This window comes from Caenorhabditis remanei, chromosome IV (assembly GCF_010183535.1).
Source record: "Caenorhabditis remanei strain PX506 chromosome IV, whole genome shotgun sequence".
Lineage (NCBI taxonomy): Eukaryota > Metazoa > Nematoda > Chromadorea > Rhabditida > Rhabditidae > Caenorhabditis > Caenorhabditis remanei.
Window position 1 is genome coordinate 18222713 of NC_071331.1, and position 21882 is coordinate 18244594.

The following is a 21882-nucleotide window of genomic DNA, read 5'->3' on the forward strand; positions in this document are numbered from 1 at the left end:
TAGATATTTGATGTTTTATCTCGAAATATGCTAAAAATCTTTCAAAAAATTATCTTGAATTTCAAAAAATCACGTCAATAATATATTTTCCTATTATCAGCGTCACATTTGTGCTCATTTAGTTCAGTGGATAACCCGCGGTGGTTTTATTCAAATGGTTTCTGGTTCGGACTTTCCCAATTTTTGCAAAAATTTGACGGATTGAACGTGAAAACAGAAAATATTTTTTGCGTGGTCAGGAAAACAAAAGAATTCCCCAAGAGAATTCAGTAGAAACCATGGCTAACTAAAAGGTCCTGTAACTTCGGCGAGAGTGAATATTTTCGGAAAAGAATTTGGGAATGTACTTCCATTGATCTGAAGAACAGGCCAGAATGGAAGTTTTAATGAAAAAATGAGTTTGAAAATAATGTTGCGGTCTCTAAGTATAGATCAATTTTGTTTGAAGAACGAATAGAAAACAAAGATTTTTCTGTTCTGGGCGAATTTATTGAATCTGAAATAGTCAAGTCTCTTCAAAAGTCTATTGTAGATAGTGCACTGCTCAGTATCCATGAAGATTAGACAGTTATGAAACCCGATTGGATGAATTAGAAATTCAATCGAAAAATGAAGATCAGAACAGAGTTATCACAAGATGCCGAAAAGAAATAGATATGCTGATGTAAAAAACATTTGATTTCTGATTTCGGAAACATTGTTAATTTCAGATTTACCTCAATTGACTTGGAGAGTATCGTAAATTCAATCGGATTCAAATGACTTTTATGAAAATTTATCTAAAAAAGAATCGAATGAGGTTCCAAAGTTTAATTCACGGCGAGAAAAGTAGAATTTTGCAAGTTCGAAATTCCCTAAATTCATCCAGACGTCCCGAGATATGAAACATTTGAGAACAGATGAATTTGATAGAAACTTCAATGTATTTCTATGCCATTCTCCGAAAATCAAGTTTCTTGCTGATCATCCACTTTTATTCATGCTTATGAAGGATAATCATGTCGTTTATTTTGGCTGTTTTTAATAAAATAATATTTCAAGAGATCAAAATGCAAATAAATAGACAGGTATTATCACGATAAGGTTTTCACAACTATCTCCGACTAGGTAACTGCTCACTTTTCGCTTTCGTTATAATCCCAATGTTTTTCGACGAATGAGGGGAAGGCTGTCGATTTAGAAGTCCTGTAAGTTTAACTTCGAAAGATTTGATTGTAAACGGAGCGCGGTTTCCTCTTACCAGTTTCATAAATAGATCGTCCGATGAACTGTGACAGTGGATACTGGTCTAATCCACCGGTTCCGAGACCGCCCAGACCGCCGAGACCTCCATATGGGGAGTAGATGGATGATGTTCCGAGATTACCAATACCGCCGAGACCGCCAAGACCAGAGGCACCTAAAACAAGTTTAGCAGCACAGATTTCGAGACGGTTAAAAAAACTCACAAGTTCCACAAGACAACGCACAAGTCTGCCGCATTACAATCGCATTCGATGCACATTGACCTGAAAATGCACAACTCAAATTATGTCCCCCTCCCATCAAAAACTCACCAGTACTTGCCCAAACCGAACACTGCGGATTCATATCCATGCACCCACCGGCTCCATACATACCGCCCATCCCATTCATCATGGGGTTACCGTATCTGCAAAGACTCCTGGATCTCATTGAAGGGAGTCCACGACAGTCACGCTGACTTTCAGTCGTTGGAGGTTTTGTTGGGTTTGGAAGTGAAGGATTGGGAGGAAGAGGAATGGGGAAATCAGGTGGTGCATCGGGAAGTCTGGCATGTTATAACATAGGTCCCAAGCAACACATCACCCTTGTTCCTCGACGTTTTGAAACCGGAAAGTCGATGTCTTTTTGGTTTCAAAACGTCTTAGAGCTATCCAACAAAACAAAGAGATAGTCAGACTCACCCATACATGCCATTCCCCATGAATGGACCGCCCATGCCGTATGGCATACCGTAACCACCGTAACCACCATAACCACCGTAGCCACCTCCATAGCCACCGTATCCCCCATACATTCCATATTGGGCGAGACAAATTTGGATTAGGAAAACTGAAAGAATTCTATGACTCACTCGTCTGAAATTGAAAATAACTCACCCAATAAAATTAATACATTCATAACAACAATATTAGCTTGCTAGCCACTAGCAAAGTTCAAAACCAAATATCCGGTCCACCTCTTCCTTTTATACCTCCCTCCCACTTTTCTCCAGTGTAAACTCGTTTTTTTTGGTTTAGTTTTGTTTTTTAATCCTCGAAAACCGTGTGTAACCGACATGTCATATTGGTTTCCTCTCCACTCCCTCAACACGATAATCTGTCCAGTTTAACTGAATGCACTTATTCAAAAAATAATGTTTGTAGAGAAAGATGATGACGAGAATGCGGAAACAGCCAGATGGTTAGCCACTTTTGAAATTGTTTGAAAGGGGAATCTGCCTGTTCGTCGGTCAGTCCGGATGTCTATAAGATATAAATATATCCAGATGTTCACACAAGGACCTGCACTAGCATCTTCTGAAAGCCGTTCGTTTCAAAATTTTTTGTTTTAAAATGTACTGAATGTCTAGTTTCAGAACCATGAGTGTCAGCTACTTGAAAAAAATAGTTCTTCATTAAAAAGAATTGGGTGATAACAAAAAACATCAAAAAACAACTAAAAATAATCATCTGTAGATGGCAATTCATGATAAACCCCGTTGATCGAAAATGATCGAAAATTTGAATAATCGGATTCGAAAAAATTTTCTACACTTCAACGAACTAACCGAAAGTTTCGTTTTTAGAAACTAAAAGACAACCAAAGGGGAAAAATGAGAAAGCAAGAATATTAAAAACAAGAAGAAAAACCGGAAGCGTCTAGAAGAGGGAAGAATTACACGATGACACCCGTTTTGAAATGATGGAAAAGTGATATTATACTTCAACAAAATAGCCATAAGTCTCAGGTGGTGGAGCAGGTTTCGTGGCGTTTTTCTCGGCTTTCGGAATGTTTGGAGTGCTTGTTTTGGTATGCCACACTAGGATTTCTCGATCTTTCTGAAAAGAATTTACTTCTGATCAAATCTGAAATTCGTTTCCTGTATTCATGTACCAACCTCGCCCTCCCATCCAAATGGTTCAATATCTTTCCTTTCTAATCCCATATCCTCCAAAAGACATGTTTCCGGAGCATATCTTTCTTTACAATGCAATCCAAACACAGCAGTTGAGTTCATGACGACTCTCAGATTCACAGCGAATCCGGCCATGTCTACAGCGAATGTTCGAGAAGGGAGATATCCAACATTGAATTCTGGAACAGTTCCGTTGACAACTTTAGGAGCTTCCACATAACCGCCGCCGACCAAACCTGGAAAAAAACGAATGACAGAGCAGGGGATTGCTATTAGCTTAGCTTACAACTGCGCTGCACCGAAATCCCTTTGAGAAATGTCTTTTTCTCTGAGGGGGGTCTCAATTTCTTCTTCTTCGGTTTCGGTAGAGCGCGGTTGTAAGACGCGTGTCGTATTAATATGAAGACTCACCAACAGCCCATATCCCCAACGTCTTCACATTCCTAATGTATTCCGTGAACAATCGAATATCATATGAATTATCGTCATCACCGAAATAGACGACACCTTCTTTGTGTTCCTTTCCCAGAATTTGTGAAGTATTGGATCGAATGAATTTCAGAGCCATCGTCCTCTGATACCATCCTCTTTTTGGATATCCTTCAATCGTTTTAAAAGGAAAATATGTGTACGGTAGATTCGTTCGTTTCAGTATATTTTCCACTGCTGGTATTTTCTTATTTCCGTCTTCTATCACTATCCAGTGAAGATTTTTGACATGAGATAAGGTGTTGGCCATTCTGGAAAAAAACTTCTCATTGATCAGAATAATTTTTATGAAATACCGTATCATATCGGCTATTCTGGTCAATCGTTTGTAGGTGGGGGTTACCACAATGATCATCTGGTCTGACATCTTTGCTTTTCTGAAACAAGATAGAAATTTATTGAATAAATCTGAAATTTTAAGCAGAAATCATTCTGAAAACGTAAAAAAAAACTCACAGAGACGAGAGAACGATAATAGCAAAACAAATTAAGAAGAATATAAAAGTTCCATGGCTCCGAGAGCTGCTTCGTAGTCTCATGGCTTTTTGGAGAATAACTTAGAAATTTGGACAACAAGTAAGACACGTGTCTCATTTTTATGTATAATTTTTTAAATTCTAATTTTTTCAGCAAACTACGAAAAATAACTGAAAGAAACGTGAACCCGACTTTTTTTTGACGTTCTAGTCCAATTTATTTTTTTCACTAAAAATTCACTATTTCCTGGTTATTAGGAGTTGCGATGGAGGAAAAATAGATCCCATCCATCAGAATTAATAATATAAAGTAGATGCAGAAATTAACAACAGAGACGAGAAGTGGAACAGCCGAAGTGCGTAGTTGATGATTGATGATATTATTGAATTTATTTGTTGTTAAGCTGAAATTTGACAAAAACTGAAAAACAAAAGAAAAGTACATAGTGTCTTCTCTGTTTGATCAACGGATCTGTGTAAATTTTTTAATCTTCTGTTTGAAATAAGTGACATAAAATAGAAGGACTGAAGCATTGAAAAATAAACGAAATAAATAAGAAAAATCTTGGCAAAAAATCAGCGTAGCGAGCGCGATTTCTCAACTTGTGTCGATCTGGTGCCAATGTGGTGCCCAACCGGTAAGATCTTTGGTGAGATCATGAAACATATCTAACAAAAGAGCTAGCCTTTTGAGCGCTTTTGTTATCATTTTTTAAAGATTTTTCTGTATACCTTTTATTATGCTAATACCGTTCGTATATATGTTCACCGCCGTTGGTTTATCTTCATTCTCTTTAATTTTCTTCAATAAACTTTTCACTGGGAAAAGTTCGTCTCGTTAAAAAGAGACTACGAAGCAGCTCTCGGAGCCAAAGAACTTTTATATTCTTCTTCATTTGTTTTACTATCATCGTTCTCTCGTCTCTGTGAGTTTTTTACGTTTCCATAATGATTTCAGATGAAAACCTCAAGTTTGGAATCGTTTCAAATTGCTACCAGGTATTTAGGACTTGATTAGGCATATCCCAAATTTTTGTTTTGTTTGGGTTATGCCTAATCAAGTTGTCCTAAATACCTGGTAGTAATTTGGAACGATTCCAAATTTGCGACCCCTTGAGGTTCCCTTGTCAGATCAATAAATTAATATCTCGTTTCAGAAAAACAAGGATGTCAGACCAGATGATCATTGTTGTAACCCCCACCCACAAACGATTGACCAGAACAGCCGATATGATACGGTATTTCATAAAAATTATTCTGATCAATGAGAAGTATTTTTTCCAGAATGGCCAACACCTTATCTCATGTCAAAAATCTTCACTGGATAGTGATAGAAGACGGAAAAAGGAAAATATCAGCAGTGGAAAATTTACTGAAACGAACGAATCTACCGTACACATACCTTCCCTATAAAACAATAGAAGGATTTCCAAGAAGAGGATGGTATCAGAGGACGATGGCTCTGAAATTCATTCGATCCAATACTTCACAAATTCTGGGAAAGGAACACGAAGAAGGAGTCGTCTATTTCGGTGACGACGATAATTCATATGATATTCGATTGTTCACGGAATACATTAGGAATGTGAAGACGTTGGGGATATGGGCTGTTGGTGAGTTTTCCTAGCAATAATCCGCTCTTCCATTCCTTTTTTCCAGGTTTGGTCGGTGGTAGTTATGTGGAAGCTCCCAAAGTTGTCAACGGAACTGTTGCAGAATTCAATGTTGGATATCTCCCTTCTCGAACATTCGCTGTAGACATGGCCGGATTCGCTGTGAATCTGAGAGTCGTCATGAACTCAACTGCTGTGTTTGGATTGCATTGTAAAGAAAGATATGCACCGGAAACATGTCTTTTGGAGGATATGGGATTGGAAAGGAAAGACATCGAACCATTTGGACATGAGAAAGAGGTGAGTGTCATTAATCAAAGTATTCATCAACCTCATACTCAGGGTATTTTGGGCAATTCGCCCACCGTTTTGGGCGATTTGCCCACCAATTGGGCAGGCTTGCCGCCACGATGGTGGCAAGGCCGCCCAAATCAAGGGCGAATTGCCCATTTTATGTTGTTTCTAGCGTGCGCTTCGCTTGCTTCCCTCGTCGCAATATATTCATTTTAGTGAGAAACAGAAGAAAATTTATGGATTTAATCAGCATTTATTAATTTGTTCAAAAATACAAAATCAAAATCAAAAATATGTATGTGAGAAGAGTTGGTGAACGAAGAAAGGGTTAGAAGGAAACAAGTTATATATGAGTAGTGGAGAGAACGGTTGGCAGGAGGTGTTTCGACGTTTCATAATAACGAGAAGTCTTCGGCTAGGGACCTGAAATTATATTTATAATAGTAGAATTTGTTAGTAGCAGCTGTGATCCTCGTCTTCGAAAAGATTTCGCTTTTCATCATAACACTTGTATTAAGAGATGGTTTAGCGAAGGGAGACGTCGAATCATGAGCTGTCGTTTCCACTATAAGATAACTTACTTGAATGAGTCAACTCCATGTGGCTAGCATCAGAAAGTCGAAGTGCTGACAGTCAGATCAATAGCTGGCGGTTAGAAGTTCCGTAGAGAGACGGTTTTTATTTCCATCGAACAAGTGTTCTGAAGCCCCAAATTATTTTCTTCTGGATTAATAAGTTTTTTCACTTACGAAGAAGATCTCCTTTACTTTCGAATAGCATCTTTTCCGGGATTTTAAAAACATGCATTTGATAGAATAGTGTATTTAAAACGAATAAATTAAAATAATAAATGACGCAGCAAAAAAATTGATGATTTTCAGAGTGCAGTAGAGCGCATGTTTAAAAAGTGGGCGAATTGCCTTACAAATGGGCAACTTGCCCTACTCCATCCTCACGCACACTCCCACTTCTTCTACCCCACCCTTGCCCAACTCTTGCCCAACCCTCGCCCAGTGGGCAACCTGCCCAAAGTGAGGGCAATTCGCCGAAAATAGAGGCAAAATGCCGGCAAGGCGCCGAAACCTCGCCTAAAATTCCCTGAGTAGTTTTGATTTCAGAAAGACCGAGAAATCTTCGTGTGGCATACCAAAACAAGAACTCCAAATATGGAAAAAGTCGAGAAAAACGCCACAGAACCTGCTCCACCACCTGAGACTTATGGCTATTTTGTTGAAGTATAATATCACTTTTCCATCATTTCAAAACGGGTGTCATCGTGTAATTCTTCCCTCTTCTAGACGCTTCCGGGTTTTCTTCTTGGTTTTAATATTCTTGCTTTCTCATTTTTCCCCTTTCGGTTGTCTTTTAATTGAACTTTTTGTTATTTCGTTGAAGTGTAAGTGCAGGTGTTCCAATGAACTCGAAGAATTGCTCCTCCAGCAGGAGATTTTTCTTGTTCTGCCATGTAGGTCCTGTGAGTTGGAGAAGAATCGAGCCAATCTCCCTTTCGATTGTCGAAATGTAGTTTGGAGATAGAATTGATGAGCCTGTTCTTCATCGTTGGTGATAGTAGAATCAATAGTCCCAGTGTTATCAACAGTCGAGAAGAATTCAAGGATATTGTGGATAGATCGGTGCACATCATCGGGAGAACCCTCGCCAAAAAATACCTGAAAAATTTCGTATTGCAGTGCCACAATTCAGTTCGGAAACTTTTAAAGTCTCATCTGTTTATTTTCTTCCGACTGGCGGTTGTTGTGCCAGTTAGTCGTTCAAATTTGAAAGAAAAAGAAAACAGTTTATAAAACTGACATTGTGAAACATTTAAACAATTCAACTAAAAACAACCGAAAAATGAAAAAGCAAGAATATTAAAAACAAGAAGAAAACCCGGAGAGAAGAAGAGTTTGGAAGCGTCTAGAAGAGGGAAAAATTACACGATGACACCCGTTTTGAAATGATGGAAAACGTGATATTATACTTCAACAAAATAGCCATAAGTCTCAGGTGGTGGAGCAGGTTTTGTGGAGTTTGCGTTTTTTTTGGCCTGTGCGATGTTTGGAGTACTCGTTTTGGTATGCCAAACGAAGATTTCTCGGTCTTTCTGAAATCAAAATTATGATTTTTGATGAATCATTTGATTAATGATACTCACTTCTTTTTCATGTCCAAACGGTTCGATGTCTTCTCTTTCTAATCCCATATCCTCCAAAAGACATGTTTCAGGAGCACCTCCACCTCGTTTACAGGATGTTCCGAACACTGCATCTGAGTTTAGAACCACTTTCAGATTCACTGCAAATCCTGCCATATCAACTGCGAATCGTCGTTTTGGATTCCATTTCACGTTGAAAGCATTCACTTTTCCGTCGATCACTTTTGGCGCTTCGACTACTGTACCACCGACGAGGCCTACAAGAAATCTGATGATTGAAATTCTTGAAAGTTTGGGAACATTTCAGAATCGAGACATTTGAAAACAGCAGAAATAGTAGATAGTCTTAAAGAGAAAAGCTTTTTTTGCCAGGACAAAACAAAATTCAAAATATATTTCTAGCACGGTGTCTATCTGACTCAAAAATAAAAACTCACCCACAGCCCATATCCCCAACGTCTTCACATTCCTAATATATTCTGTGAACAATCGAATATCATATGAATTATCGTCGTCACCGAAATAGACGACACCTTCTTCGTGTTCTTTTCCCAGAATTTGTGAAGTATTGGATCGAATGAATTTCAGAGCCATCGTCCTCTGATACCATCCTCTTCTTGGATACCCAACGGCTGTCTTGTGGGCCATATACGTGTACGGCAGATTGGTTCGTTTCAGAATCTCCTCCACGGCCGGTATCGTTCTGTTCCCATCTTCTACTACTATCCAATGAAGGTCTTTGACATGAGACAACGTGTTTGCCATTCTGGAAAACTTTTTCGTTTATTTATCAGAAGAAAATATTTGTTTATGAAATGTAAACATACCGTAACATATCAGGTATTCTAGTCATTCTTTTATATGTTGGTGTCACTACGATTATCATTCGATTCGTTCCATTTGTTTCAGCCATTTTGAATACAGGGTACGCTGGTTGTCTTCTGGAAAATAATCATGATTTATGGCATGATGAAAAATACTTACAAATCCGCAGAAAACTGGAAGACCATAGCGAATAACAGCATAAAAAATAACACATAGATTCCATATTTCCGAAGTTTATTCAGTGTTCGCATAGTAGGCTTTCCTAAAAACAGAGAATGGTCATGGCCGTGGCCTAGAATCCGAATGCGACTCACCAATACACCGTCTACAATGCTTTTCGATATCCTCCTCGCACCCTTTTTGAAGTGCCTGCGACTCCAGTTTGTCTCCGAACACTGAAAATATGAACGAATTGGAAAGAAAAAACAAGGTTTTCCTTTTTCTGGTCCCGATCTATTTCTTAGCGTCATACACCAGTGCACAGCGACAAAAAAACGGAGAGAAGCAGGGATGATGATGTATAATTTAAGCGGGTAGTTGCTAAGGAATTCCGGCGGAAAACGAGAAGAAACAAAGGAAGAAAAAGAGAAAAAGTTATGGCTCAAGTGAGAAATGTGACTTTTGAAAATTGGAAGAGATCTTTCTTAAAATTTCTAGTTTCATTTCAGAAATTTTGATATGTATAGTAAGATCAAAGCACGTAGACGAGAAATGACTGCACTGATAACAGGAACATTTTTAGAATCAGAAATTCTTCCGTGGAGAACCTAGGCAGTTGATAAAAAAGAGTATTTGAGAGTGAATGAATGACGTCTGAAGAAATTTGGCTAATTTTGGAGAAACGGACAGTTTTTATGTAAGTGTTGTAGGTGGAGTTGCAGGAAATGAGTTTTCAGAGTTTTCAGATAAAAATGGGTGGAGACTAGAATTGGAAAAAAATTAGAGTCTGAAAGCCATGTAAACCGCGCAGGTGAACATCTGAATATCTAAAGAAAAATTTCAAAAGAAACTTAAAAAAGAAAAAACTCTTCAAAAGTTCTATTCCAAAAATCAAACAATATGTAATCTGCTCAACAAGTGTTATAAATGTAATACCTAACTTATTTCGTCCTCACTTCCACCTTTTTATCACATCAATTTTAACGACGTCTTAACTAACACACATCTGAAATTGAGAATTCTCTCTGTATCGAGTCGATGCTCAGTAATTTCTAATTTCCGCAGAGTCAGAAAACAACTTTCAAAAAAATGGTTGTGAAGGCTTTGGGAGAAAGGGGACACAGATTTGAATATGTTTTGACTAGTGACATAGAGGTTGACCTTCAAAACTATGAGAGGAGAAATAATCTCAAAACATTTTGAACCTTGAACAGTGGATTTTTGAGTTTTTTGTGTCAAAAAGTTTAATGGAAATAACCTTCCAAACTTCGGTTTAAAAAAATATCAAGATTAAAGAATCACGCCTATATTTGTCACGAAAATTTGTCACGAAAATCGGGTAGAGCTCAACAAAACAATTCTGAGAAACAATTCCAAGGATAGTTCCATTAAAAAAGAGACAAAACATGAAGTTTTAAGTGAACAGAGAACACCGGAAAAGGGAATATAATTGGATTGTTGAGGGGGAGGAACAGAGGAATGGAAAAGTACTTTCAACATGAAAGTAACAAAACAAAAAGGTAAATGGAAAATATGGGTGATCTACGTTTTGAATGAAATCAGCGTGATTTTCAGCAAAACTTGGAATTCGTTTTTCAGGATGAAATATACTTAAATAGTTCCCAAAGTCCAATACCTTAGAACTGCTAATTCTATTTCTCTAGAACAATGAAATCTGGGAGGATTGAGAAGAAAAGAGAAAGCAAAGATGCCCCCGTCCCTAATCCCCAGACTCCTGCTGGGTTGTTTGGATCCTGGAAACTACTAAAAATGTACCTTTAATCGTGTTCCCTGGCATTGTTCTGACTTGAAAAATGAAAAATGAAAAATAAAAACTGGATTTCGTATAGTTCGCGAACACTTTTTTGTTCTGACTGAAAGTCTCACTGAATACCAAAATTCCACTATTTATTATATGTAGACGCCCACTGTTCAGCAACATGCGGAAAAATGATAAGAAATGATGGAGAAATAAAAATAGACGGATGAGCAAACTTCTCGATCAGTCAGGTGGAAAGTATTGATTGGTTGATGGTAATTTTGAGAAGGAATTATGGAAATTTTAAATCTGAAACTGATATACCTTGTCTCCAATAACTTTTCCTATGATGATTCATCCAGAACAGGATATTTACAGAAAATAAGATGTTCCCACCCGGAAGCTTATGGATATTTATACACTGATTGGGGAAGATGACGAATCGAAATCAACTTTGACGTTGTCACGCACCAAAAACATAGCAAGACGACGCGGGAAAACATAAAGATCGTGTGTTCATTCGTGTTTTGGAAACGTAGGATGTTGTTACAGACGAAAATTTGGATCAGCTATTAGCACGTCATGATTCTTCTAACTGCGCTCTACCGGAACCGAAGAGAATTGCATGCGAAATTGAGAGACTCAGAAAAAAAAACATTTTTTGGAAAATTTTTTGGGAAACGTATAAAATCCCGGTTAGAAAAGAGTTAGGCAAGAGTTGAACAAGCTCAAAGAGGTAAAAAAAAAGTTCTCTGGAGTTGAGTTTTGACACAAAGACAAATGAATACAGACCGTATCGACATTTACTGAAACTCGAAGTACCTCTTTCCGCTGACCTTGTCAGAGCTCAGAAATTTGAAAACTTATGAAATGGGACATCAAAAATAGACGTAAGAGGTTGTAAGAGTGAGAACTGATAACACTTGTGCCACCCTCTTCTCGGCCACACCCCATTTTATTCAGTTCGTTTGCTTTTCCCCTTCATTTTCAGTCATCATTCAGAATACAAGCAACACACCTATTATGAGTTTTTTTCCCAACTACTTAACACACCCTTTGATGATAATGAGTGAGACTGATTTAAGTTTTTAAAACAGAAAAAAGTGTAGTGTGAAAGAGTGTAAATCGATTTAAACAAAAACTTTTTTTCACTCGTTATGTCAATTTTTGTCTCTCGATAATCTTTCACTACTCGTCCATTCCGAATAGACCAACCATCAGTATTCAATGGTATGGGGAGGGGAGAGAAAGAGCATTGGAATCAAAGAGAGTCGGGGGAAAAAGAATGGAAAAACAGTGTTCTAGGAATTGAATGAAAAAGGGAAATTGTGGAAACAGATGTGTATAGTGGTTATGATAATAAGTTGGAAATTTGGCATTAGCCATTTGCAGTTAAAAATGTCAAAGATTGTGCGTGTCCCCGAAAAAAAAGGAGCCAGAAAATTCCGGATGTGCACAACTTTTGTAGCTGCACAACATAACAAATCTAGAGCTTCATTTTTGTATTCAACAACTTTTTTTATGCGGGAACGCCCTAAATAGGTATATAACAGCGGAGTAAGTTCCCCTTAACCCATTTCAATTCGAAGTTCGAGGTTCGTTGCTTCAAGTGGGCGTGACTTTTAAGAGAGGCTCCGTATCAAAAAGTTGTATTTACAAAAATGAAGACCATGGTTTAGTCTACACAACCTATAAAAACTGTAATCTATGAGACAATCGGAGACAGCATAGCACTATATCGAATCTCGAACTTTTCCACAAAAACATTTTCAAATGAGATTTTTATTCAAAATTTGTGAGATTGAATACATTTAAAGTTCAAGATTTCTCAATCAGTTTTTCGCACTATTCCCATTGCACGGGTTTTGTAACTGCGCTCTATCGAGACTGCCAAAAACGCTAGAGACGTAGAAATGTGAACCGTGTTATGGAGTTTGGCAGGACGTAATTGCATTTGTTGCATACAAAAAAGAGGAATAAAAACTCACTTTTGTCAGTTTGTGAAGTTGGTGAGCTCAGCAAGGGTGCGTTTTCTTCCGATTCATCCACAATCAAAGAGAGTGCCGACTTCTAGAAAATAAAACATTTTTGAGATAAGAGGGGGAAGTAATGATAAAGGGAACGAATTTTTATTATTATGGCAAGTTACAGGAATGGCTAAGAAGAACAAAACATTTTTGAATTTCAATTGGGGAATCTTTCAATTTTTCAGTGAATCAAGTTCAAGAATCAAGTTTTTAGTTTTGGAAATTACAAAAGTTTGACGACATGAAGAACAACAAAACCAATTCAAATGAAATCAAGAGGGAGAGAATATTTCAAGTACTACTAACACATTCATTCGAAAAGAACATACTTGTTCTCTCTCTATCTGACCACTAACCTCTTCTTTCTCTTCGTCACTTTGTTTCATTTCTTTAAAAATCAAACATTATCAGGTTTCTTCTGCTCGACAGAATAATATATGACAAAATATAATTAGTTTCCTATGAATACAAGCGGTTCTTTCACTCAAAAAAGAGAGAGAAAACGAAAGAGAGAAAGAGAAACTTGTTCCTTTTGTTTAGGCGGGAGGAGGGGTTGGGATTACTCGGGTTTTTTCTCTCAACTGTTTCACGCAAACAGTTTATTGTTATTGATGTGAGGGAAAAGAGAAAGAAAAAAAAAGATGGATTTGGTCAGGAGACAGAGAGAGAGAGATAGAGATGGATCAGAATATACATATTGGATGACAGACAGCCGCTTTTCCGTTTCAGAACTGTTCGTTTTGCAACTATGACTTTTCGCAACTGCGAATTGTCAGATCTGATCTGTCAGATGTGTTCAAATCCTTTTTGTTGAATTCTCAAGAAAAATTTGAAAAAAGTTGGAGAAGGTGTCAGTTTTAAAACTTCTCCCTTAAGTTTCTCGGGACCTAAAAACCCAATTTTTTGAAATTGAAAAATTTAATAGAATGCTAGGAATATAATATCAGATTCCAGAAACTCACAAACATTTACAGAATTTTCAATCTTTAAGTTCAAAATTTTGAAAAATTTCACTTCAAAATACATTTTCCTGAACCTCCACTGAACCTTAATATATCCACTTATTCTTCGAAAATCAACAGGTGCAAAATGATATCACCCCTAGCTATTTTGAATGCCAGAAACTGCACCAAACTCCTTCTTTTTCTTCAAAAATTGAATTTCCAACCAAAGATCTTCAACCTTTTTTATAATCCCCGTCATGCATCCACATTGAACTCTAATAACCAGTTTTTAATGTTCACTTTTTTCACTTCAGTTCCAATCAAAAACCAAAAATCTTTTTGTTTCGATCAAAATGTGAGTGTATTTTAGTTGTATATTTTATCTATGACGTAAATTCTCAAAATCAGAGTTGGAAAAGGAATCGAAATGCTAAAAATAATAATAGAAGTCATAACTCACCAATGACCAAACAATGAGTTGACTGATAACATAGAATAGGGAGTTGATGACAGATTTAAATAACTTCCGAAACCTCCTTGAGAGAAACATTTTAAGAATTTAGGAAAAAACTGTCGGTTTTTTTTGCGAAAAAATTCTTCCAGCACAGATCGAGGGCAGGTCGAAGGACCCGGTGACATCGGTCATACTTCATATCTCTTCGTGGATGTGAGAGACGCAGAGAAGCTAGAGTGTCTTGTTGTCTGTTCTCTCTCTCTCTCTCTCTCTCTCTCTCTCTCTCTCTCTCTCACTGATCAAAGTTCCCGAATACACAGAAATTTCCATTTTTAGAATTCCAAACCCCCATACATTGTTTATACACCAATACACACCGGTAGTATATAGAAATGTATAGATAACATAATTCCTCACACCGTTTCTGCAACACATTTTGATCGCAAAAGTTTCAAATTTTAATTGGGAAACGAAATAGAGTTTGGTTTTTGATTATCAGAAAAAGAGTACGAAGGGAAAAGAAAGAGGATTATAAGGTAGTTGGTGAGGGAAAAAGTGGGAAAAAGCAAATTTTGAAAAGTTGAAGGGTGGGGACCGGAGTGCAAGAGGTGATGTTATTATAATATCACCTGTTCATTTAAATGAACAAATAGAAAAATGTTGATTTTAAAAAAGTAATTTAAAATGGTGTTTTTGAGTTTTGAATTTGAAAATGGTTTTTTCAACTTTGTTTCATTTGATACATATTTCGAAGTTTTTGGCTTAAAAACTGAGTGAAAACTTTGGTTTCACTACGACTCCGGAGCAAATTCTAATTTTTTTAATTTTCAATAATTACCTGCATTTCTGAACTTGAATATGACAAGAATTTCTAGCTCGAAACTCCTTTTTTCGAAATAAACGGAGAATTTATAGTGTTCCTCTTGATCATGAATCACCATCACATTTACATAAATATCAAACTTTGAAATGGGAATTTTTCGAGGAACTTGAAACAAAACAAATACATTTTCGCAAAAAAAATGTGATGTGGTTGGGGAATCGAACGGGAGGATGATGGTAATTCCACGACTCGAAATTTGGAATAACTGTATAAATTAGCGGGGAACAGAATGATATTTGTATGATTTGAAACAGTGATTGTATTGATGATCAGCTAAAAAGAGTTGTGTCACGTTGATGCAAAAAATAACAAGATATGAAAACCATTCAGTTACTAAACGGACTAGTTAAATAACGACCATCTTTCTCAAAAAATACTTGCACAAAATTCAAAAAATCCTCGAAAACCCTGAAATTTTGAGTTCAAAAATAAACTCAAAAATAAAATAAATAGTAAGTTCTCGTTGTACAACAAAATGATTGATCTCTAAAGAGATGCAAACTCAAATTGAAATGTGTGAGATCCGGCTGTCATTCAAGAATTTCAAAAGTTGCTCCATCTCCTCCTCATTTCATTAGACACTCCCCTTGTCAGAAGGTGATGGAAGAGGAAAAAAAGAAGAAACAAGACGATGAAAAGGGGGAATCGTTGTACTTTTATTTAATTTCATTCCTTTCGGAAAATCGGAAAAATGATCTGCTCCGTTCATTAAAAAACGACTCTTCAAAGAGCATTCAATGTGTGGCTTCCCCCAGGGTGGCCACTCAGGGCTGGTCATCAAAAATCTAGAACACCCTGGCCGCCGTTCCCGTGGAAAAGTGTGAAACTCGAGAATTATGAGGGAGCAAATTGAGGAACGTGTGTGCTCTCTGAGATGAGGAGAGCCGCGAAAAAAGATGCGCGAAAAAGAAGAAGCAAATAAAACAGGACTCTCTCTTTCTTTCCGTTTTTTTGTTTTTATGTTTCAATTGAGAGAGAAAGATAAAAGTGACATGTGTGTGTGAAGAATAGTTGAACTATTTGCACTTTGACAAGAACGCTCATGCCAGCGAAAAAAGTTATGAAGGGTTAGAGAATGGATAGGTCGGTGTAGACTGACCAAAAAGAGTGGCTGGATTTTCAGAAGGTTACGGTAGCTTTTGGAATTTTTTTATGAAATAAAGTTACAAACAAGCCCAGAAACAGTTGGAAGAATAATTGCAATCGATTTGAATCAGGGCTGTGCGAGAATACGTTTTTATTTAAATTTTTGACTGAAACAACTGAAAAATTCGAAAAAAAAAGTCGAGAAAACTGTCTGAAAAAGGAGTTTTTCGGGGAAAAAAATCTTGAATTTGTATGAAAACTGAAAGTATTTCATGGACTGACCCCCAGAAACCTGTTTTTAAGTACAAAATTAGAAAAGAAAACTATCCGACAATTTTTTCGAAAAGTTTGGCAGAAAACACTTTTGGAAACCACAAAACCGGACAATTTTTTGCATTGCACTGATTGAAATCAAAGTCAAAGTCCTCACTAAAACGAGCCAAAGGAAGTTTTTTAAAAAAGTTCAGGATATAACTCTAAGGGACTAACTTTAGAAAAAAGTTGTCAACTACGGAAGGCAAGCTCTCAAGTTTATCTACAGAAGCTACAAAATTAGAATAATGGACAATCTTTGGCTTCGTGGTTTCATTTTTTTACTTCGAATGTGCAATGAGCTATAACAACTTTTTCATACTACGTAAAATCTTTGAATCTTGGTTGATCAGATAGTGACAAACTATTCAAACATTTTCAAACTGGAATTTCAAAGAGACAAATTCAAAAATCATCTTCTGCCCTCTACCCTTCGAACAGTTCACTTCCCAAGACAAACTACAAATGAACTTCAAAGATCGGTTCGAAAAACGTTTAGATCCGGAACCAACTACTCTTTTCTTTGCATTTTCTCATTCCAATGTTTATTCTAAAGTCACTCCAATCATCGCCTTCTTGTGGCAGATGCTGTTTGATCAAAGTTTGAGCAGAGCAGACTAATAGAAATAAGAAGAGTGACTCACGGTATGGTAGTGCAATCTTTGAGAGAAAAAAGTATAATCTTCTCCTGAATTTGACCTACCTCCTTCAAATTTAGTAAAGTACTCATGGAGAAAAAACCGAAGTGAAGGTAGAAGCGGAAAGGCCAAAAAGTGAATAGCCTTCCTCGGTGAGGGTTGAGTTTTTGTCTCCCCTTCAGCATGAAACCAAATACCTTCCGAACCAAAAAAAGAAAGAAAAAAGGAAGGGCCAATCAGAAGTGGACCACTTTTCAGCTTATTCGTCACGTTCTATTTTCTTATTTGTTTTATTTCTAGTACAAGAGGGAACTGGTTACGGGAGAAGGGAATTTCGAGAAAAGTGTTTTGATAGGAACATGTCTAAAAGTGGTAGATCAAAAACATAAATACGCTCTGATGGACTCAATAGAGCACGTTTGTACCCGTCACCTTGGCTTGTGTAGCGAATTGACACTTTGTTTGTTTGCACTCGCTATTAACGGATGTATGGATATTTGAAGGGAGGTTCAACAAAACAAAAAAGTGGGGGCTCTTTGAAAATTTCAGGATTTCAAAACGATTTTTAATGATTCACACATCATCAACAAGTCAGAAAATATGAGAGTTTGTTTAGATCTGATCTTCAAAAAGCATCGCTTAGGCGGCTTCTTCGGGAGCAGAAAAATTGGGGAGGACGCGAAATTTAATCCATGTGAATTTTTTTTTGGAGGAAAAAGATGAGGAAGTTTTTATGCAAAAAAAAGGAACAAGAAACTACTAAAAAAATGAATTGAGTCTCTGGGTTATTATGAGACTGAGAGATTTGGAAATCAAAAGGTTTAAAAACCATACAAACCTCTAATAGAGGTGCCACCCCCCCTCCCAGTAGCCGGAGTTAGGAGCACAATATCTCTCCTGCCTTGAGAGCTATCAAATTTTTTCTAACTGAAGAAATATTGTATAAGTATTCATCTACATTTTATCAGTTGACAAGTTTTTGATATCTTCTTTGAGAAAAAAGATATACCGCGTTAAACATGCCTTGTTGGGGGCATCTCTATTAGAGGTTTTACGGTATACGAAAGCAAGGACGTGCAGAATGTGAAATGATACTCGTCGAAAATTGAAATCAGTGGTTGATACTAATACTGCCAACAACTAATTTATGTTGATTATTCATTTTGTGTTGTTAGATGAAATTGAAACTGATCTTTTGACTTGCACAGGTATTGTGAAGAACAATGCATGACATTTCAGGATGTGAGGAGAGGAGTTACAACTTTTTTTTACAATTTAGTTGTCAATATTGCCACTTATGATTGTCTTCGATTGAAGAAGTGTTACTGAGCCACAGCTTTTTCTTAAGATTCGACAAAGTACAAGAGAACCACGAGAAGTGCACTAAAAATTTAATGTGTACTGCGGTTGCTTAATAAATTTACACATTGAGTAATAAAATCATAATGACCTTGGAAACCGCACAATGCTTGTTTTTTTTGCTCGGAGATGTTCATTTGTGTCCGGTAGTTCACTGTTTTGTTTCCGTAGAACTATGAGTGTTTCTACATTTTGTTCATCATCCGCCTTCGGCCCCCGTCAAATCTTCTCAAAATCGAGCGGCTGTTCAAAAAACCCAGCCGTTTATTTCTTTCCACTTAAAATCCATTAACTTCGATAAACCTATTTAACACTTTTGAACTCTAAAAACTATACGAAATGTGACTAATCTCATCCCGGATTAAAATCCCTTGGAAATACCCAACGCGGACTAATTAGTCAAAATTTGGTTTTGTAAAAACAAGATAGAAACGTTGAAGTTTTGATGAAATGTGGTAAACAAAATTTATTTAGAATATTATCTTTTCGAAACGGAAAGATACGGAAAGAAAGAAGAATGATTATCAAAGATTAGACAAAACGAGATCGTTGGAAGAAGACAATAATTGAGACATCAGGTTAACAATAAATACTGTTTAAATTGATGAGAAAGCAAGAGGGTGGATATCCGAATCGTGTCGAAGAGGAAAATCTCAATACATGTGACGCCGCTGCATAAGATATCGCATCACTTTTATGAACGTTTCTGAAATTTACCAAATACTAATTGCCATAATTAGTAATCATGTTTACTCACCGACACTAAATTTGAAGTAGAACAAGAAACACAATAATCCAATGTATCTCAAATAAAGGAGAGAGTTCTCACGATCAGCCATGAGGTACAAATAAGTTTCAAAGTCGGTGAAAAGCGATGCCATTCGTAGTATAAAATTAAAAACAGTCAGACCAATAAGTATCCATGAAGGGAACCGTTTGACTGTTGCCATAAATCTGATAACAACACATTGACCCAAACACATCGAGATTTTCACGAGGAGTGGACTTCCGAAGATCCGGAATTCATCGCCGCCTTGAATGGTACAAATTTGATGATATAGATAATTGTAGACACAATAAATCGATAAGATTTCAACTTCTTTGATTACCGAGAACAGTTCATGTTCTTGTTCTAGTTCAGCATCTCGAGCACGGTTGGGGGGTCTTCTTCTAGGCATTTTTATTGAAGTGCTGAAGCAGATCAGTGGAAGACTGAGCAAAATGACAATCGATGAAAAACTCACTGGTTAGCCTACGGGACACTGTGAAGATAAACCGCTGTTAAAGAAATCAGAGAGATATCAACCAATGGAGACGTGCTTCACTATGGAGGGCGGAGGCTCTTCTAGAAATTTTTGAGCACGCGCTTATCGAGAAGTCGATAATTGAGAGAGTCTACTGACGCACTTGTAGAAAACAAAGAATGATAAGTCTGTCTGGAAATTGTGGATGGTAAGTGTGGAGTTTAAACTGGAGATGGAATCAGTTGTAAGGAGAAGAGATGACAAGCAGTATCAAGAATATGATTTACCGGTATAATATTAGCTCGGCACAATTCTTACAACTGCGCTCCATCAAATTGTCCTTGAAAAATGGATCTCTTTCTCTGAGTCTCTCAATTTCGCACACATTTTTCGGTTTCGGTAGAGCGCGGTTGTAAGACGCGCGCGCTAATAATAACAGATTGGAATTCGATTTTCAAAGAATTCCAATCTGATACATGCTCAACAAGAAGGAAACTCATCTGACTGACTTTATTTGGAAAAATTCGAATTTTCCTCTAAAATCTCTTATTTTTTGCGGTTGTTCAAAAATGAAACCGTTTAAAAATTCTACGTATGTAGGTGCTCGATTCCTGCCGAACGGACCGGGTCAAAGGAATTTTCTCAAAATTCCAAACAAGTTTTTCTTTTGAAACTCCAGAAACATTCACCTAGGTTGTGGCAAGTTCTTTTTTATAAACTTGCCAATTGGTTGCTAGACTCCAGTCCGTCTTCGTTTCCTTCTGAAGCTCCGGTTCTCCCAGATTTCTATTATTTAGGCCAGCTGTCAATTTAAGCTCAAACCGCTTCAGTCTTTTATATAGTCCGTTTCTTGATAACTCTTCTTCCTGTTCAATGAAATCAACTTAATTTGCAAATTATCTTCATGATTCATATTCTCCATCGAACCTCCCATTTTGCACAAAAACACGAGACTCGAGGGCCCGCCTCTTTATCACTCTTTCCCGTCTCTAGAGAAAATTATCACACTACGAGAGCACTCACAAATTATCAGTCGATACGAGCTTCTCCCCTCCAACCTCTAGAAATGATTCAACCGGTTGAAATACCGGATTCTGCTCCGAATCCACGACCACTGAGAATCACCAAAAGGCAACAATTGATCTCTAAAAATGCTACTATGATCCCAGTGATCCTGGATTCTTTATTCATTATGCCATCCGTTTGTTTCGTTGTAGTCTACGTCTGGATCTTGTCTCAAGATACATTTTACGTCAATATTCTTCACATAACTTCACTCTTTCTGAAACTGGCGATTGCAAGAAAACAATTCAAAGTAATGAATAACATTATGGAACGGACTGTGGACGCTTATATTCGTGCTGGCTCAACCAACATGGATCTGGTATTTATGCGTTTCCTTGTGGTGGTTCATGACTATCTGCTGATTCTCATCAAGGGTGGCACCACAACTGAACCATGTGATACTTGGTGCGACGTCCTGTGCGTTTCATTTCTGTCTTACTTTGTGTACAGTCTAGGTGAGTTCGGGTCGTGTTGCTTTAGGACTAGGAATGGGGGAGGCATAAAAAACATCGAGGACATGCTCCAAAACGTTGAGAAAATCTGAAAATATTTTCTTTTTCAGTCGTAGCCACGTGTATCATCGAGATCTTCAGAGTCTGGGATGTGCAGATAGAGAATCTCGAAGCGGCGCCGGAAGAAGATCGCCATGCGCTTCAATTTATTTGAATCCTTGTTCACTTCCAGTCCAGATGCTCCCTCTCTCTGATAATCTTTTCTGTGACATGCTCTGCTTCATTTCAAATAATTTTTCTCTAATATTATTTCCTATATCAAATACTTTCTCTGGAGCATCTTAATTTTCTAATAAATTATATGTATTGCGCTCTCCGACGTTCTTGCTCATCCTACATACCAAGACTTCATTTCTCACTGGAACAACTTAACCTACCGTAGTCTTCTAACCAATTAGAAAGCAAGCTGCAACCCAGCCGACTCTCCGCCTCTTCATACCAAGTCCGCT

At 37.3% G+C, this 21882-nt stretch overlaps 6 protein-coding genes across 6 annotated transcripts; 2 read left to right on the plus strand and 4 right to left on the minus strand.

Moving 5' to 3' along the window:
* Positions 1-1093: 1093 nt before the first annotated feature.
* GCK72_015054 (uncharacterized protein) lies at positions 1094-2142 on the minus strand (the record flags this gene model as incomplete). Its single annotated transcript, XM_053730599.1, has 6 exons — positions 1094-1185; positions 1241-1399; positions 1449-1508; positions 1557-1651; positions 1926-2073; positions 2121-2142. The coding sequence occupies 6 exons, from the start codon at positions 2140-2142 to the stop codon at positions 1094-1096; spliced, it is 576 nt and encodes a 191-aa protein (XP_053585371.1).
* A 797-nt stretch (positions 2143-2939) lies between these two features.
* GCK72_015055 (uncharacterized protein) lies at positions 2940-4167 on the minus strand (the record flags this gene model as incomplete). Its single annotated transcript, XM_003088445.2, has 5 exons — positions 2940-3062; positions 3122-3375; positions 3551-3879; positions 3925-4005; positions 4085-4167. The coding sequence occupies 5 exons, from the start codon at positions 4165-4167 to the stop codon at positions 2940-2942; spliced, it is 870 nt and encodes a 289-aa protein (XP_003088493.2).
* A 1116-nt stretch (positions 4168-5283) lies between these two features.
* On the plus strand, positions 5284-7252 carry GCK72_015056 (uncharacterized protein; the record flags this gene model as incomplete). Its single annotated transcript, XM_053730600.1, has 4 exons — positions 5284-5342; positions 5389-5717; positions 5764-6017; positions 7130-7252. The coding sequence occupies 4 exons, from the start codon at positions 5284-5286 to the stop codon at positions 7250-7252; spliced, it is 765 nt and encodes a 254-aa protein (XP_053585372.1).
* Positions 7253-7986: 734 nt separating this feature from the next.
* On the minus strand, positions 7987-13322 carry GCK72_015057 (uncharacterized protein; the record flags this gene model as incomplete). Its single annotated transcript, XM_053730601.1, has 8 exons — positions 7987-8115; positions 8167-8423; positions 8604-8932; positions 8994-9107; positions 9151-9253; positions 9306-9386; positions 12898-12979; positions 13293-13322. The coding sequence occupies 8 exons, from the start codon at positions 13320-13322 to the stop codon at positions 7987-7989; spliced, it is 1125 nt and encodes a 374-aa protein (XP_053585373.1).
* A 5943-nt stretch (positions 13323-19265) lies between these two features.
* On the minus strand, positions 19266-19790 carry GCK72_015058 (uncharacterized protein; the record flags this gene model as incomplete). Its single annotated transcript, XM_003108436.2, has 2 exons — positions 19266-19318; positions 19370-19790. The coding sequence occupies 2 exons, from the start codon at positions 19788-19790 to the stop codon at positions 19266-19268; spliced, it is 474 nt and encodes a 157-aa protein (XP_003108484.2).
* A 1132-nt stretch (positions 19791-20922) lies between these two features.
* GCK72_015059 (uncharacterized protein) lies at positions 20923-21587 on the plus strand (the record flags this gene model as incomplete). Its single annotated transcript, XM_003108619.2, has 2 exons — positions 20923-21376; positions 21484-21587. 2 exons carry the CDS (start codon positions 20923-20925, stop codon positions 21585-21587), a joined length of 558 nt encoding a protein of 185 aa, XP_003108667.2.
* Positions 21588-21882: the final 295 nt, after the last annotated feature.